Source organism: Artemia franciscana, chromosome 19 (genome assembly GCF_032884065.1).
Source record: "Artemia franciscana chromosome 19, ASM3288406v1, whole genome shotgun sequence".
Lineage (NCBI taxonomy): Eukaryota > Metazoa > Arthropoda > Branchiopoda > Anostraca > Artemiidae > Artemia > Artemia franciscana.
This window is the reverse complement of record NC_088881.1, coordinates 27,581,473-27,600,846: the sequence shown is the minus strand read 5'-3', so window position 1 is coordinate 27,600,846 and position 19,374 is coordinate 27,581,473. Positions and strand designations below refer to the sequence as shown.

Sequence of the window (19,374 nt, the reverse complement as noted above, 5' to 3'; positions counted from 1 at the left end):
GAGCGAATAACGATACTACCAGCCTCTGGACTACGAGAGTTATACACACTTTTGTTTATTTTTAGGCCACATCAGGGTACAAATCTTTCATATTTTGACAGTTTAGTTATTTTGAGATCCATGATCCACAATTATGGCACTCGAGCTTATGGGGAAATTAATAATCCCTGACTGTTTCAACCCAGTCGACGTTTTCTGTGCTTCATAGGGGGATTAGAAGTTGGAATAATACTGACCAGAGTTTAAAAAATGATAGTGATATGTCTTTTTTTTTTTTAAATAAAAGAAATCCTTTTCACTAAGCATGAATCTTAGTTCTTTTGTATGTTTTTTTTTTGGGGGGGGGGAGGTGTAAATAACTAATTCAGTAATTTGTTCTGGCCTCTAAGGGTATGATTTATTAGTGTTTTCGAATTTGTTTGCTGTAAAGCTTTTCGTGCCAATTAGGCCGTATTATTGGTTTTATAATTTTCCTTTTCTTTGTCTTTTATTATTTTCTAATTATTTTTGTCACCCCCTCGGATAATTTTTTTATTTCTCGGAGTGGCTGTTATTATTGTTTTTGTTTTGGTTTAATAATAAATGTTTGCTCTCTCTCTAAAAAATAACATGAGCTACAAAATATGTTATAGAAAAATTCAGTTTTTCGTAAAAAAAATAATCACATTATCAAAATATATTTTCAATTACAAAAAGTTTTTAACACATCAATTTCATTTAAAATGAGTCATTAAACAGCTCTGTACGATGTTCTAGTGCCAAGATATTGGATTTCATTAGATTTCATCTAATCAAGCACGTTAAGGATTTGATTTTTGACGAGCAAAGAGCTGCAGTGATCTTAAAAAAAAAACATAAAAAAAAAAATGAAAAGTTACCAACGATTTACTCCATCACAAAATAAGTAATAAAAGAGCCTAGTTGAATTAAAAAAAAATGTTCCTAGTTGTAGAATAGCTCAAGATTCATCTGATTGAGATTCTTTCATGTTTTCATCTTCTTGTAGACTTTCGTTGACTTTTCTCTCTTCTTCTTCCTCCTCTTTCTTCTTTCGAATCAATTCTGCCAAATATCTGATCCGAAGCATACATTCTTCCTGTAAACAAATAAACTTATAGAGTGACACTAAAGACACAAACCACATGCCAAGAATAAACCCCAGAGCCTTCAGATATAGCCCAACTCGAATTAAAAGCCCACTTTTGGCTCACCAGACTGCTGAGTTCCCAGGTCTATTATAGCACATAATACTTCCCAGTGTCCCCCTTTTTTGCACTAAGACCTAGTTTTCAGATGTGAACGGGAAACGCCAACGAAAGATTTCCGCTCGGTTATGACAAGAATTGAATTTCGATTCGGAAAGAGAATTTCAGTTCGTAAAGAGAATATCACTAAATTTTGGTCCTGAAGGAGAATTTCACATTTTTCGATATTAAAAGTGTCTTCAAATGGGAAAATATTCGTTCCCCTCCTATTTCTGACTACGGTTGAATAACAAATTAGTCCTGCAAGAGATATTTGTTTATGATAAATAAAAGCTTCGCGCTTATGTACTGGATTCAGGATCCTTTGTCTGAGAAGGCAAGGGTTCGAATCCTAGTGTACCCAATTATTTAGATCGGGACGAGGGTCAGTGACGTGACTCTGTAAGCTCAGCCAGAGTCAACCCAGCTCTATATGGGTATCGGGAGAAATCTGGGGAAAGTAAACAGGAAGGGTGTGCGAAAGCACAGGATGGTTGCCCCCCCAACCCCCCATTGCATTTCCTGGCTGAAGGGCCGAGAAACAGAGATCAGCACCGCCGGTAGGGACTGTAAAGTCCCATGCCGTATTCTTTACTTTTTTTTACCTTTATGTACTGGAAAAGACTAAGTTGTGTTTATGCACAACTTAGTCAAAAATGTTCATAGAATTTGACTTTTTTTAAACAATATGTTCTTTTTTAAATACAAAAGCAAGTACATGTAGAAATTTCCTTTAACATAAGCACTTAAAAAGCTTTTTGTGATGTTCCAACGTCCCGATAGCAGTTGAAGAAAAAGAGGCCATGTCACTGCTTCCCATACAAAAAAGCGATTTTTCTTTTTGTTAATGCCACGGGACTGAAAGTTCCATGTCCGGGATGTTCGGCCATGGGGATACTAATGGTGTCTTTTTTATTTTAATCTGATGTAGCCTCAAAAAAGTTAATTTTGGGTTACTATTGGTCAAGATTCGTCCTTTACAAGGTTGCCGTTGCCGTTGTAACCACGGTTTGCTTCATGGGTATTTTGTATTTTAGAGCCAGCCTATACCATAGCAAAGACATAGTAAAGAGCGATATCTCTTTTGTGGCTATTTATTCTAAATTTTTTCCCAAGTTCTAAAATATAAAGCAAATTATCACAAAAAAGATGGGCAAAGAATCCTTTGATTGCAAACATTAAGGTTCTAGTGTCTCATTATATAGTAGACAATGACCGCATAATACTGGAAGAGGGCAAATTCAATCTTGAATACAAAAAAAGATGTTTGGTTCGTAAGTGACAAAACAGATCTGGGGCAACCATCCGCCTCTTGTATTATGATTGAAGTCACAACAAAACACTCAAGATAGCTATAGCAGTCGTATTTTCGACAAGACATTTGTAGCTGTAACAAGGTCAGCCTGGTTGTGCAACCATGGTCAGCCTGGTTGCACAGCGCACACTGCATTTTATTTTGACAGGGTGTTTCCAGCTTGGTCGAATGTCCAAAAAACAGCGAGGAGGAAGAGGGAAAAACTTCTCGATGCGGATTCGCTCATACTCGATTATCACTGATAAATGGCTGCACGGAAATGGCTGCTAACAAGTCTCCTCGAGAAAAAAACTGAAGCTTACAGGACCTAGTTTTGCCGATACGGGAGACTTCGGTATAATTAGTTATCAAGTTCTGCAACTGACCGTCAGTAACACTATTAGGAACGAAACAGGCAATTCCACAATACACTGGGACTTTTAGCTGTAGTCTTAGCGATTGGTCCTTTGATTTGATAGCATCAGCTACAGCAATAGCTTCATTTTTATCACTTACGACGAGATGCCAAGTATCTTTTCCCGGTCTAAGCTCAGTTATCGTCAACTTCGAGTCATCACACAAGTTATCAATAAAAGTTTTGCAGTCCTTGAGGTGGTTCAGCTCTTTAGATGGATTCTTTAATATAACGGCAAAAAGAGGGTTTGGATGACTGTGGGGGCTTGAGACAAAGTGGCAACGGGTTGCACTTCCACAGGACGTGATTATCGAATTTGACACATAGTTCGTTAACTTTGCGAGTAAGCGTAGCACTTGATTCCCCTACGATAACTAGTAATTCGTCAGGATCTTACAGCAAGAAACTTAAACTTTTCAGGAATTTTAAGCATGTTCAAACAGTTATCTGCAGCTTCAGTTCGGTCCCTTGGGCGATTCGTGCAGGTTGCATAATTCTACAATAATGTCTTTTCTTTCATTAAACAAATCAGTGCTAAAAAAAAAGTCCGCATCAGTTTTCGCAATACCGGCGTGAACATTCCCCACAGCCCGGGCACGGCGTAAAAAGTTCAAGATTGTATGGAGACCATACAAGCTGCTGGATCCGCATTGTATGTAGCAAATAAACATACAACAGGTATCTGACTTAATTAGAAAGAAGGTCGAATAGCCGTAGAGAGATGACCAGGAGCAAGAGAAGCGTCGAGATCTGCTCACCTGTCCCCTGCAATTTAAGGCTAATTAAAACCGGCAGGTACCTATGCGGCGCTTCCGACAGGTTCTCTCCCCTCTTCTGCTTGCTTCCAAATAATTCACTCAGCACTGTCGACGCACCTTAAGAAAAAGGTTGAAATCGTTCCAAAAATTATATAAGGGCGTAAGACAAACTCAACCAATAATGTTTACAATCAGGCGATACATGTAAAAATTATCCAAATTATAAATGAATGTCTTGAATCTAGGTAAATTTGACCGTAGCAGAATATTATGAAATAACAGACTAAAATTTCTACGGTCATTAAAATAATTCAAGTTCAAACCATTGAATTAACTAAATCCAGTTAAGAAAAAACCGAAGACTTTTTCCAGTGTGTGATTAAAAATGATGGTTGTGGCTGTAGCTGCAACCTAGTAGAGAATGAACCCCCCCCCCAACCCAAAAAACACGTTTTAAAAAATGGCTAATGAGAGAAATTGCCATTGAAATCCCATTACCTTCGTTTTTCCTGGAACCGCCTTGGCGACTTTGTCCCATCTTTCTAAAGAGCCCTTTGGATACTGACCAAGGGCGGTTTCTAACGCTTTTTGCTGCTTTTGACTCCAATTACAATCTGCTGCTGCATCACTTGACAACGCCTCTTGAGCGAACTTGCCCCCTTTGGTTTTAACTTTTTTCTTGACTAATGCAGTTTCGTCTTCTTTTTCCTCATTAGGCTGGTTACACTTATCTTCAGCAGCATTTTCAAATCTAGCCTCTGACCTTAAAAATAGAAATAATCAGAATCAGCCAACCAACTGATTTGTAACGCAATTAAAGGATCACACAGATTTCGGTAAGAATCAGCTAAAAGGGTTTGCATATTTTCATATTTAATAACTGAATAGATGCAGGATAATACAGAAAAAGCAAGGCCGTATCCAGAGGTGGGGGACCGGAGTTTGATCACCCCCCGAAATTTTTTTCCGACTCGTAAAAACTTAACAAAAGTACATATAAACAAATTTTTAATGCGTTTTTTAAGTTTTTCCGTACCTCGCCCCATAAAGAATACCCCCCAGCCCACCTCCCCACGAACAAAATCCTGGATACGCCCTTGAGGAAAAAGCACTGGAATATACGAGCAGATGAACAGCCACTATGCATATAATAAGAATGGGGGAAATCAAACACTTGGACCAGACCTTCTACTACCCAAACCACCAAATTTTTTAGGGGTTTTCTCTAATCGAATGAAAATTGGGTCTCCAGAAATCTCCCTAAAAATTAACGTAAAAAACTAACATTTTTATTTTATGTTCACGCTCGTATATTTAACGAGCGTTAGTTTTCGGAGAACCCACGTTTCTTTTCGAGAAATTAAGGGGGACTATGCCAGGAAAGTGGAAGCACTGACCTGAATAGCTAGAGGCGACTACTCTAAGCACCTTAGGATACTACCGGTGACGTGAAAGAAACAGTACATGTTTGTAGAGTACATGTACATTTTATCAGTACATGTTAGGTTTGTCAGTACATGTCATGTACATGAAACAGTACATGTTTGTACTGTGTTGTGTTTGCATGGTAGCATGGAGACCAGAACACGTCTACCTGTATTTTTGATACTTTTATTGTTCTGAGTGGCAAGGATCTTATTTTCATCGGAGACTTTGAGATTTCTATACAATAGTATTTATGTTTTAATATCCTGCATATTGTTTTTTCCCGAAAATTTTTCTACCGAAGTTTTCCTTTAAAACTTGATTTCCACAAACGCAGTAGTAGACATAAGAAGTGTCTCGACATTCCACGAAGGCAAACTACAAATTCGAGGTTTTCTATTGTAACTGTTTGCTATAATTTTTGAATAATTTCGATAATAGGATGAAAAGTTTGAGTAACTATGATAAGTTTAGAAATACGGCACATATTGATTAATCACCTACAACAGCGACTCGTTGATGTGAAAATTAAACACAGGATCACAGGCCAAATTTGTGAGACAAAGACATTCTCCTATTCTATGTTGATTATTTTTTACTTATATTTATCCTAGGTGTGAAAGAAAGGTTGAGATGGCTAGGGCACGTTCTGCGGATGAAGGATAACAGATTGCCGAAGATTGTCCTTTTCGGCCAACCGTCTAGGGCTAAACGGAAAGAAGGTCGTCCTCGTCTGGAGTGGGAGGATGTCATAGAGAAAGATTTAAAGGAAATGGAACTTCCTAAGAGGATGTAAAAAGGGAGGTTTTGAATAGATTGGGATGGAGGAGGAGCGTACATAGCAGTGTTGGCCTCAGGCGGCTTGGGGCTGCGGTGAGTTGTTAGTAGTAGTAGTAGTAGTAGTGTCATTTTAAGTGGCTTTCCTTAGTGTGTGGTACGGCTTACTTGAACTTTGAAGCTTGTGAATTTGTATTTCAACCCCTCTGGGTATTCATCCTTTGTTCTCGTTTTGTTTACATTTTAAGCAAACAGACACTTGTTATTATATAGCAACCGCTTTTCTTCTTTGATTGAGCACTGTTACCAATATTCCGAAGTTACCAAGCGTCGTATTTCTATAAGGGCATAGATTACGTTTTGTCAAGCCGTTTTTCGTGTATTTTTGTGGCCTTTATTTTCTATTATATATTTCTATGGCACTATTTAAGTGCCATAAAAACTGCTGTTTCACCTATATGTTGAAAAATATCGAAGCCAAAAGAAGAAACATGGCAGATAGGAAAATGGAGAAATTGCTTTGAATTTTTATTTTATTCAACTTAATCTTGACAAATCAAAGCTTGTGAATTATATAACATTGATAAAATGGATTTATAAGGAAAAAGTAAGTTTGAAACCAATGTTTTAGCCCTATTTTTATATCTGAAAAATAGAGAAAAAATTACACTTCCTCCTCCATCCGATCTGTTCAAAGCTTCAGGTTTTATCTTCTCCCATCAAGTTCTTATTTCCTTTAAATCCTTCCCTATAACCTCTTCTCATCCTATAAGAGGACAGGCTCTTTTTATTAGGCCCCAGATGAATAACCGAAAAGCACAACTCACTGGATCACCAAGTCACCTGAGGACAACACCATTGCACACACTTCTCAAAACTAAATCTATTCAGAATACACTCTTTACCAACTCACATGGAGCTCCAGCCTCCTGTGAATCATTTTTATAACCCCTCCTCAACCCAATTTAGGGGCGACCTGCTTCTTGTTTGGCCTCAGATGAATGGCCAAAAGCCACAATTTTTGGCAATCTGCCATCCTTTATCCATAAAGCGTGGCCAAGCCATCTTAACCTTTCGTCCATTATTATCTTAGAGATAGATCTAACCATAGAGCTTATTATTTGATATACGATCAGTCAAGGTCAGTATGACAGTATGATCAGTATGACAGTATGATCATATGATCAGTACGATGACAAGTTTGATTGCACTCAAAGAAGTGGCATCAAAGACATTATAATTAATTTTTTTTCTAATTCTACTCAAAAAACATCGCCACTAGCATTTTTTTATCCCTGGCAAAGCGCCAAGTCTGCTCCTTTATCCGTTTGTCAAAGCAAGTTAAAAGGTAAAGGATGTAGCACCGGACTTTACAGTCTTTTCCGGTGGTGGCGATCTCCGTTTCTTGGCCCTTTAACCAGGAAGTGCAAGAGAGGGTTGAGGGCCAGCCATCTTGTGCTTTCACTCACCCTTCCTGTTTATAACAGTCTCCTTGCATTTAAAAAAATTCAGTTTGGATCCAATGAACCTCTGACCTTTTATTAAGATTCAAAATTTTAATAATTGAAAAATGAGCAGAAATCAAAATTTTTTTTAATAGTAAATGAAATGAATAAATATTAATTCGGAACTAAATAGACATAAATTAAAAATAAAACAAATAAATAAAGTTTATTAATGCTCTGCAAACTAATATTTGAGGTTAACTAAAATACAAAAAGTAAAAAAATAAAAACAATTTGCCTACGATCAGAGAATTTCAACCAGCAAATATAAAAACCTAGAATAAATTACAATAAATGAATTCTATCCTATGTTCTGGAGACTAATTTGGTCCTAGAGTTAATCTTGAAAAGCAAAAAATATAAAGAAAAAAATCTGAAAAAAACTGTTTACCAATAAATTTTTTTTAGAAATTAAACTAAAATGAAAACTTAAATTTTTTTTAATACATACTAATTGAAATCAATAAATTTCAATTTTATACATTAACAAATAGATAAATTTAAAATAGACTAAAATAAAATTAAATTTTTTGAATTATTCTGTGTTCGGCAGATTGATTTGATTCTACCTAAAATCCATTAAAGTAAAAAAAAAGTGTTTACATTCAGAAAACTCCAGTCAAGACTAGATAAAACTTCAATCTTTCATTAAAATCCAAGTTTCAATAAATTAAAATCTTACAAACTAACAAAAAAAAGGTAAGGGTAAGCATTTACCACATTTCTTTCGAGAAAAAGCCCCTCTCCTTTTTTGAGTATAGTGACAGATAGTCGCCTAATGCCTATTGTACCTTTAGCGTTTTGAGTTTTTTTGTTTTTAGATTTAGTGAATAAGGCTGCACCAGCAGTGGCGGTAGTTTTTTTTATTAAACCTGTTTTTTATTATTAAAATTTTATAATTTAAATTTTTTAATTTTTTTTAAATTATAAAAAAATTATATTTTTTTATAATTTTTTATTAAACCTGTGTTAAAAAAAAAAACCTGTTTAAAGCCATGTTAATGAATTTAGTTATTACACAAGTTAACATATGATTACGTTAAACACAGCGTTAAACGTGTTACACATTAAACACATTATGATATTGAACATGACAAACCTATTAAAGCCATGTCAAAGCACAAACGTTTCCTCTTTTATCAGTTTCTCATGTACCTGGCCATAGGATTTCAAAATGAACAGCACAATACAAAAGAATTTAAAACGAATATGTCAATAATGTCTATAAACAAGCGAAAATAGAAAAATTAATTTTAATGAATAAGGTTTTACTTGAATTAATTTATGATTAGTTATTAATCATAATCCCAGGTCATGGAGCCTTCCGAGGGGGAATAAGTGCATTGAATTTCCATTTTATATTTTGTATTGAATTTTGTATTGTATTGAATAAAATTCTTCTTCCTCTAAGAATAAAGAATAAAAGGCCCGTTTCATACAGGTGCGGTTACTTTGTCAGATAGGAAAAGCAAAGGAGAAATTTTTTTTTTTTTTTTTTTTTAATTAACGACGCTTCTTGACTACTGAGGTCCCTGCGTCGGAGGAGAAATATATTATTTAAGGGTAGAACTATATTTGAAAAGAGTATTGTCATCCTGCCAATACTTGTCTCCGCCATCTATTTGATATTTTATTTTGCTGAGTTATATAGATGACGGGATTATCCCCTTTGTATCCCTGGCCGTGGAGCCTCGAGGGGGATAAATGTATTGTATTTCCATTTTGTATTGTATTTTGAATTAAACTTTGTATTGTATTGAATAAAATTCTTCTTCTTCTAAGAATAAAGAATAAACACCCCATTTGATGCAGGTGCAGTTACTTTGTCAGATAGGAAAAACAATATAGATGACGTGATTATCCCCCTTGTATCCCTGGCCATGGAGCCTTTCGAGGGGGAATAAATGTATTGCATTTCCATTTTGTATTGTATATTGTATTGTATTGAATAAAATTTTTCTTCTTCTAGGAATAAAAAATAAACACCCTATTTCATGCAGGTGCGGTTACTTTGTCAGTTAGGAAAAACAATGGAGAAATATACTATTTAAGGGTAGGGCTATATTAGAAAAGAGTATTGGCACCCTGCCAATACTTGTCTCTTCCATCTATTCGATATTATATTTTGCTGAATCATATAGATGACGTGATTATCCCCCTTATATCCCTGGCCATGGAGCATTCCGAGGGGGAATACGTGTATTGTATTTCCATTTTGTATTGTATTTTGTATTGAATTATGTATTAAATAAATTTCTTTTTCTTCTTCTTCTTCTTCTTCAATCTATGAACTAATTTATAATTGATCTCTCTAAGCAATCTATCTATCTAATCAAACTATCTATCTATTTAATCCAATTATTCTAGTAATATCTAATTAATCTAAAAATATCTACTTATCTTTAAAGTATCAATTTATATTAAAAATACCAATTTATCTTTAAACATATTTATTTAGGCTATCTAAAAATTATAATTGGTTTTAAAATATTTATAACAAAATTAATCAACCCTATAATTGATCTATGAATTAATATATGATTATTCATTTTTTATTTGAATTTTTTTGAATTAATTTTACTAATTATTTTTTTTAATTGTTTTCCCGATGACATACTTACTTGTGAATTATGGAACCGTAGGGTGCCTGCTACTCACAGTTGACTGAAGCAACAAAATGGATTTTTTTTAGAATATGTGAACATGATTACAGCGTTTGGGTGCATTCCAAAATTCAATTATAAATAATTATAATTAATTATTTCCGTTCCGAGGCAGTGGATAATACTCAATTGTAAACGGTTTGCATTCCTTCTAGTTCGAAATATACCACAATATCGGCCCTTTTTATGTACTATAAATACTTTTGTGTATAAATTGGTTTTTGTCTGCCATTTTAGGCTGAAGGAAACAAAAATAAATTAATGAATATTAACGATAATTGAGTTGTCAAACACAACTAGAACTCAAGTTCTGGAACTTAGTTCTAAAACCCAGTGGTAACTGAGTACTGGAACTGAGCCCTTTATTACTACAAAAAGCTAAAATATGAAGGACATTCTAGAGGCATCTGGATCAAAAGACTTGAATGCATTAAAAGTTGTTAATTTATTTAATATTCATAATTAAAATAATAGCTTAATGGAATTGGCAAATTGATTTACAGACCTATTCAAGGATCACACCAAAGAAAACCAAAACAGAGCTATACCAAAAAAGATATTTTAAAATTAGAATACTCCTCTCCTCAAAAAAGGCATTTTTTTTCAAAATCCAAGGGGAAACGTTTACCCCCCCCCAATAGACGCTGCTAACTTCGTTACATTTATGAAATTCCTAAACTTGTTAATTGGATTTTCTGAGACACTTCCAATTTAAACGGACCCACCCTCCCCGCAAGATCCTAAATTTCTGGGAACTTATTCAAGTTATCAAATAAAACTTTGTTTTATCATCTACCCCTTCCAAAAAATATGTGGTAACTACAATTAGGCACTTACCTATGAATATTATTTTTTTCTCGGTATGCGATTTTGGTGATTTCAGCAACGGTCCTGTTCATAACCTCAGCAATTTTTTCCCATCTCGCTGGAACCCCCGGTGGGTATTTCTTCATGAGCTTTACCAACTCTGCAATATCCTCGTCTGTCCAAAACCCACCACTTATAACAGGCTCGGGTCTAAAGAAATAGGTCTAACAGGCTCTGGTCTACAGTAGGACTGAGCACTGAATACAAAACCAACAAACAAACAAATAATCAAGACGGACAAAATGAAGAACAGCCAGAAAAAAAGAAAGAAAAAGAAAAGGAAAGATGAGAAAAAAGAGGGAAGGATAAGAGAGAAAAAAGAGACAGGGTGGGATTTCTTTTCTTTAGTATGATTTTAGGTAAATAATAGCTTTTAATCATCCTACGTTACAATCTTGGCAAAACCTCTATTTCCCCCATTCAGCACCTTTTGGAGATTCGGTTATCCTGTCTGCCATTCCTTTGGTTTTCACTAGATATTTTTTTAATTTCTATTTCTATTTCCATTTTCTTCGTTTTTCTATCTTGAAATATTTCTCTATACTCTATTTTTATCTTTCTGAGTGCTGGGTTGGTCTATTTGAAAAAAAAAAAATTACAACAACAAAAGCAACTTCAACATAGCCTTTCCCACAAGGCTCCATAGCTAGGAAGGAACAGGAGAAGAAAAAATGCAATCTTCCTCAGCAGTCGCTAGATAGCGGGGTAGCGGATGATTTCAAATTATGCACTCAATAAAACCCACAAAATTCATGCTTTCGTCATAATTTTCTCAAGGGATTAAAAAGGTTACGCCTTGTTTTAACTAAAGATGATTTATTCTTGAAATCCAGTGTTAATGACACATCTTTAAAAATTGACAACCAAGTCGAACTTCGAAATTCTCACCCAATGCAATCAAATATTCAAAAAAATGAGTTCAGTGATTTTTAATTTTTTTGAATTAAATTTAAATGCTTTAATTTTAATTTTTTTAATTCTTTTAAAAATAAAAAAAAGTGATTTTTAAGTGTAATCAACCTAATGCGTACTTTAGCTTTTTAGACAGTAGATGTCTAGTAATTGTAAATACCTACACATTTGTAAATTTTATGCTTTTAGCTGTTGTACAAAAAATCTGTGTAAATACCCCATGTTGATATCTGAAAAAAAAAATTCAAGTGAAGATGCTTTGACTGTGCAAAGGCTCATATTAAATTCCACATTAAGGATCGTTCCACAAAACGTTGCTGCCCAGAAGCCACCTTAATTCTGCGAATGTTAGTAATCATTTTTTAGACCATCGCTCGTACACAAGAAAGCCCAAGAGTCATCCCGCCAAGAGTCCTCCCGTCCTTTCCGATCGAGTACCTATCCAAAGGATATCCCCGCCTCCATATCCACCTTCATACCCCTCCCTTCTTTTTCCAAGATAAGCCCACCCGCCCTCAAAATCATCCTTCCGTCTGTTTTCCAGCATTTTCAAACCCTTCCATCTATCCTTTCCCGCCTTCTTATGAGCCCACTCAACGGGGACTCTTCGTACCATATCCCTGCAAAAATAACCTCATCTCTCTCTATTCCTCCAGTTAAAACCAATCTCAACCGCTACTTGGTTACTGCTGTTTAGAGTTTCCCCAAGTGCCTGCTCAATTAAATGTCCTTGCATATGAAACAGATGGATATGACCCCAGCCCCTTGTTCTGACTACACGAGCTTAGTCCCTGACACGAATTCCACTAGAGCCCCTGACCTCATCTCTGATATACAAAAAAGTAATGTTTAAAAAACAGTACCTTTACAAATCGTTTTCAATCCCCCACACTTTTGTTGAGCAAAGCTGAGAGCCTCAGCTTTGAAACCTTAAGGAATTAGAACCCTTTCTAAAATATATAGATCAGGTGTAATCGCTATTACTGAAGTACAAGCTTAAAATTTACACATGTTAAAAATTAACAATTTTTCACAGTTTATTAAACTCAGACCAGAAAACCACCCTCTGGGTAAGAAAGGTGGCGGAATTCTGTTCATTTTCCGTAATGACTTGTACCCGAGTGAAATCTTAATTCAATGTCTTGCTCCCTTTGATAAGATTATGTGGCTGTATGTTCGACCTAAAGTCTTCCCACGTCATTTCAATTTAATAGTCCTGCGATGTTTCATTACTCCCCTAATAAGAGATCCGTCGGCAAAATAAATTTTATCGAAAAATCACATGCAAGTGCTGACTTTGTACTATCAAAATACCCAAATGAAGGAACTTTCCTGATGGGTGACGCAAATGATTTAAAACTTGAATCTACATGTAATACTTTTAATTTAAAACAGAGCGTAAAGGTCCCAACTATCAAAGGCTATACTACTCTTGATTTAATTTGCACCAATCTTTCGAACTTTTACAAATCCGTCTCCACTCTGCCTCCTATAGGGGATAGTTACCACTTTAGCCTTCTCCTATCGCCGCTGGCTAAAGTCAGTGGCGTCGTTGAGGGGGTGGGGGCATTTACCCCTTCCCCAATAGTTCGGAAAAAACTATAGTCTGTTAAGTAGCTTTAAAGCTGTTGCTCGTTTTAAGAGTCAAATTTGCTTTTTACTTTTAGCAGATAATTTTTTTTATAATGAATCCTTTCTCGTTTTCAATATAAGGAAAAACGAAAAAATAGTGCAAGATTAGATTCTCTTGCTACAAAACTTCCAAAAGTAGAAATAAATACACCCTCACCATCTACAAATTGGATAGAAATGATATCATTGAAGAATAATAAGGTAGATATGCAGTGAATATAATTCCTAAATGAAGAAGCAATCATTGAAAAAGAAAATAAGACTTAGTACTTTTTATAATGATATTCGTACTACAACTAGATAGGTCAAATCGATTGTAGTTTGGTCATGAAATTTTGAAGAGGGGGATCCGCTCCAGGAATCAATTAATTGTTTTAATTTTTATTTCCGGTATTTAATGGAAACTCTGATTCTCTTATTTTTAATTAAAATGTCTAATAAGCGCTGAAAACGTCCTATTCCTTAGGTTTTGGATTCACATACTAACCCATAAATGTAGAACTACCTTTATGTATAATACCATGCTGACTTCTTGCTATTTTCACTTTTCTAAATATTTCTTTAAACCAGCTCCAAACAAATAATTGAATTAATTATTAATTAATTATTTATTAAAAATTATTGAAAAAATTAGTCGCATTTCACACAACCCCAGGGCTACTTGTGGGAAATATATCTCCATATCACCATGCTGTACGAATTGTCTGCTGAGAACAGAGTAAATTTAATTTAAACAAAATATTAACATTTTTCTTACAATTTAGAAATTTTGAGTGCACCTATAAGCAGCACCCTTCCCTTTTTTCTATTGTTATCAGTTTTATAATGCAGCTATTGGACACCAAGCTTTGCCTGTGAAGGGATTTATAGACATAAAAACGATATTTAGTCTACCCCCCCCTGGAAATATATACTCCCCCCATACCGTGATTTAAACAAGAAAAACTTATGTGTAATTTTTATAGATTTTTTTTAAATAAAGATACAAAGGGAAAGGTAATTTTCAAACTCTAGGAGTCAATTTTTCCTTCCAATTGACATCCCTGGAAACTTTTAATTAATCTAAGTTTGCTGCTACCATGATGACTGTTCAGATTTCTGGATAAACTTTATTTTTCAGATTTATTTTCATTTATTTTTTATTTTTATTTATTTTTATTTTTTTTTTATTTTTTTTTATTTTTTTTTTATTTTTTTTTATTTTTTTTTTATTTTTTTATTTTATTTTTATTTTTTTTTTTTTTTATTTTTTTTTTTATTTATTTTTATTTTTTATTTTTATTTATTTATTTTTTATTTATTTTCAACTTTATTTTCAGATTTCTGGTCAAACTTTATTTTTCGCTTGCTTTTTAATTTGAAATACAGTCGTTAAATTGTGGAGAATATGTCACAATATAATGTTACACAATCTGTGGTAATACGTTGACTTATCCTCTATTTTTACTTAGCTGCGTATTATATTTGTTTCGGCTTTATGTTGCAAACTGACATAAATACTATTTATTTATATAAATTGGCGAGCCGCAAGGAAATCAATTTAATAAAAAATCATAAATAATATTTCAATAAACCACACAGATTCAAAAGTTTAGTACAAAAAATTAAATCTTACAGAGGAAAAATCCATTCAAATTTCGAGCAAATGAATAGCGCGAATCTTTTATTTATCTACTTTTATACGTGAATTTTATTTGTTTTATTTATTTATTTATATTTTTTTCTACTATTTATACGCAAATTCTTTTGCTTATTTATGGTCTACTTCATGGGAATACAAGAAAAAAAGAGCCATAACTATCCCTTGATTATAGATACCAAATGCACTCACAGACAGGGTTGCCACCTTTGTAATTTTGACTGTTTTAAGTGGTGTCTTTTCTCCCAGTTTACTTTTCCTTGTTTTTTACCATAGCCATTTTTTCAATGAGTTATCACTCATTGAAGTGTCAACTTCAATGAGCTGGACGTGGGATTTAGCCATTTGTCAATGAATAGGTGTAATGGTAATAAACTGAAACATTCTAAATGCATTAATAAGTAGCAATGCCTTTATCAAATGAAAGCTACTTGAGTAAAGATCTGAAGACAAAAGGGCAAATACATAGGGATCTAGGTCTCTAAAGTGACTTTTTCTTATCACTTATACTATTATGAAACCTGGGGCTATTAGAATAGACCTTGGTTCAATTATGAGATTGAGCATCATGTGCTGGGCGTGGGGGTTGGGGGAAGTATAGGGGGGGTATATACTGCAGCATTAGTGGTGAATCTGCCTCAAAAAGTCGAGTGCATACGACATTCACCTTCGCCCTCCCGAAAAGTTGTTTACACTATAGTTAACTTTCCGTCATTATCGCTTAAATAGCACCTACTACAATAGCATCCCCTCTTCCCCCCTAATAAAAATACCGTAGCTACGCCCCTGGCTAAAGTTAAACAGTCGTTTTCAATTACTGAAACCGTTTTTAGACCTCTTATTGACTCATGACTCAACAATTTTGGCTCTTGGATTACTACTGAAAATTGGTCCACTTTGTATAAAATAAATGATTTTGACTACAAGGCTTTGTCCGCCCAAAATTTATTGAGGAGTAATTATGAATTCCATTTTTCTGAGAAAAAAAAAATTAAAGCTCGTTCTACAGATAAGTCTTATGTTACTGAGGCTTTTAAAAAACTTGTAAGAAAAAAAAAAATCATTTTTCAAGGCAGGTCGTATTACTGAAGCTAATAGTTTAAAAAAGTTCCCAGCAAAAAAAAAAAAAAAAAAAAAATCAGAAAAGCAGCTTCTGATTATTATAACAGTAAAGTCAAAGATTTTTATTCTAACAAACCCAAGCAATGGTTCAAAAAAATTGAAGAAATATGCAGAAAAAGTCCTTCTGAAGTTCATTTTCATCTCCCTGAACCCCTGATAAGCCGTCCTGGCTAAGTGGTTGGCGCACTGGCGTGAGAATTCTTTATCCAAGGGGCATGGGTTCAATCCCACTTGTGACCAGTTATTTGGTTTTGGGACGGGGCTCAGTGAAGTCGACCCAGCTCTAAATGGGTACCTGGAGAAATCTGGGGAAGGTAAGCAGGAAAGGTGTGTGAAAGCATAGGATGGTTGGCCCCCAGCCCCTCATTGCACTTCCTGGCTGAAGGGCCATGAAATGGAAATCACCACCACTGGCTTGAACCTTAAGGGTCTAGTGCCACTTTACTTGCTTACTTTTTTTTACCCCCTAATAAGACTGCCAACAATTTGTACCTTGCTTCTATCGTACAAAGTCTCCCTCCTTCCACTTGCCTAAGTTCTATTATTTTTCCCAATACCTCTTTCCCCCCTAATTTCTCCTTCTGATGATACAAATAAAATACTAAAGCTTAGAAAATCAAATACCTGTCTTTTTGACTTATTTAAAGCCTTTTCATGCAAAATTGCTGAGCCTTTATCAAATATTTTTAATCACATCACAAAATTTGGTTAATTCCCAAGTTGCTAGAAACAAGTTTTTATAACAACTTCCCCCCCCCCCCAAAAAAATGCACCACTCTGACTTTTGCCAACAAACGCCCCATTATACTGACTTCAGTTTCTCCAAACTTTACGAAGTTTTCCTCTGTGACTGGCTTAAACTTAAAATTGTAAAATGTGTAAAATTCGTCCACGTATTGACGTCCGACAGTTTGGTAATTTAAGGAAGACTTCCACCCCCCGTTGTGCACTTAATACATACCATCGTAAGTAACCTTGAGAAACCAACAGATTGGCTAAACCTTGTCTTAGTTGATTTCTAAAAAGCCTTTGACCTGGTTGACCTCACTACTAGTGATTAACTTTGAACTTGATTCTCTGTTAGTAAATATTGGTATATCATTTCTTTCAAATAGATCTCAAGTTGTAAAATACAAAAATATATTCTCTAGCCCACTCCCTATATATTGTGGAATTCCTCAAATAACCTTATTGGGACCACTTTCATTTCTAATTATGATTCACGATATAGGTAAGGAATTCCCCCAAAAGGTGGAAGTACGTGGATGACTTATCTATCCTTGAAGAATGTCACAGGAATATTAAAAGTGACCCCATCGAAATCTAAACCTATGTTTTGGATGGAGCTAAGAATCTAAATATAAAAGTAAATTTTACTAAATCAAATATAATGACGATAAATATCTTGAAATCCTCTTCTACTTTCCTTGACCCCATCCCACCTGAATTGCTTGTGAAATATGTTAAACTCCTTGGTAGCACAATTTCAAATAATCTTAAGGGGGACATGCATGTTTCGAATATTGTTAAACAAGCAAATGTTTCATTATCGATGTTAAAACTTTTAAACCAATTTTAATTGCCCTAAGATACTCCGTATATCCCCTCCGTATTTCCCTAAGATCCATCCGTATTTCTTTATCATTTATCTGACTGTCATTGGAATATGCATGTCCTGTCTGGCACTCACAACTTTCAAGTGAGCTTAGTGACAAAATTGAGTCGGTCCAAAAGCGTTCGCTCGGGATCGTCTACAAAGAAAACGAAATTCCATACTCCCTCCTCCTTAAATCCGAGGAGAGAACAAATTTGTTTGCGCTTTGCTAAATTTGCAATATCTTATTCCCGTACTGGGGACGTCTTTCCCGATTTTCACGACCTCATTCGACCCCAACTCCCCCGCTTAGCTTCCTTGGCAATTCCTACGCATTCTTCGATCCATACACTTACTGAGAGGTTCCGGAAATGTTTTATCCCCTTTATTCTAGAACGCCTAAATAATTCCAGAAGTATGTCCTGCGCCAAAATTAACTCATCCGTTCCTTATTTTAGTTGTTGGTGTATGCTCATCCCGATCCATCCAGATTGGCATATCCGTTCAGGTTGTGTCAATCACATATCTAGGACTTCTGCTTATTTTTCCCACCAAGTTTCATCCCGATCCATCCACTCTAAGCGTTTTCAAAGATTTTAGGTTTCCCCCCAACTCCCCCTCATGTCACCGGAACCGGTCGGGATTTAAAATAAGAGCTCTGAGACGCAACATCCTTCCAAACAACAAATTTCATTAAGATCCGATCACCCGTTCGTAAGTTTAAAATATTTCATTTTTTCTATTTTTTCCGAATTACCCCCCCCCCCCAGATGGTTAAATCGGGGAAACGACTATTTCTAATTTAATCTGGTTTGGTCCCTGATACGCCAGCCAAATTTCATCGTCCTAGCTTATCTGGAAGTGCCGAAACTAGCAAAATCAGGACAGACCGACCGACGGAAGTTGCGATCGCTATATGTCAATTGGTTAATACCAAGTGCCATAATTATTGCAGCATCCACCCCCAAGTCCTGACGCAGCTACATATAATCCTTTACTCCACCCCTCCCAACTATTCACACCCATTAATGAGCTTTAATCTAAGGACTAAGGTAACTTTCATGTTTTGAGAATCAACAATCTGCAATCAGATTCCATACTCAAAATATCTTGTAAATTAGCCTTTGATAAAGGGCTCAAATGACGGAGGAAAAAACGTCAATTTGGCCTAATTCTTAAATTACTTTCCTATATTAACCAAATTCAAAATGGGCAAGACAAATTTCAAAAAAATCACTTAATCCATTGATCTGTCATTAGGATGACATTGACATTTCTGTGATTAGGATGACGTTTTAATTTACAACCATTTATGCGAGTAAGACTATCAGTGATCATTTTTCTAGCAAAAAAAAAGAGCAAAATTCTACATTTTTGTATATAGGAGCTTAAAAGTTTTACAGAAGGGTTCTCTGATATGCTGAATTTGATCTGTGTGATTTTCATTTGGATTCCTTGACTTTTAGGGGGTGTTCTCAAAAACCAGGCAATTTTTCTCAGGCTCTTTGTAACGCTAAACTTGACGAA

General features: G+C 35.0%; 1 protein-coding gene across 1 annotated transcript in view; it reads right to left on the bottom strand.

Annotated features, from left to right (window-relative positions):
* Positions 1 to 867: 867 nt before the first annotated feature.
* Positions 868 to 19,374, bottom strand: part of LOC136039508 (dnaJ homolog subfamily C member 1-like) — a 48,854-nt gene continuing 30,347 nt past the window's right edge. The window contains exons 5-7 of the mRNA XM_065723297.1: positions 10,919 to 11,098; positions 4,210 to 4,474; positions 868 to 1,096 (exon numbers count right to left, since the gene is read on the bottom strand). Coding sequence (XP_065579369.1) covers positions 959 to 1,096; positions 4,210 to 4,474; positions 10,919 to 11,098 — 583 coding nt within the window. The 3' untranslated portion in view covers positions 868 to 958. The remainder of the gene's footprint in view (positions 1,097 to 4,209; positions 4,475 to 10,918; positions 11,099 to 19,374) is intronic.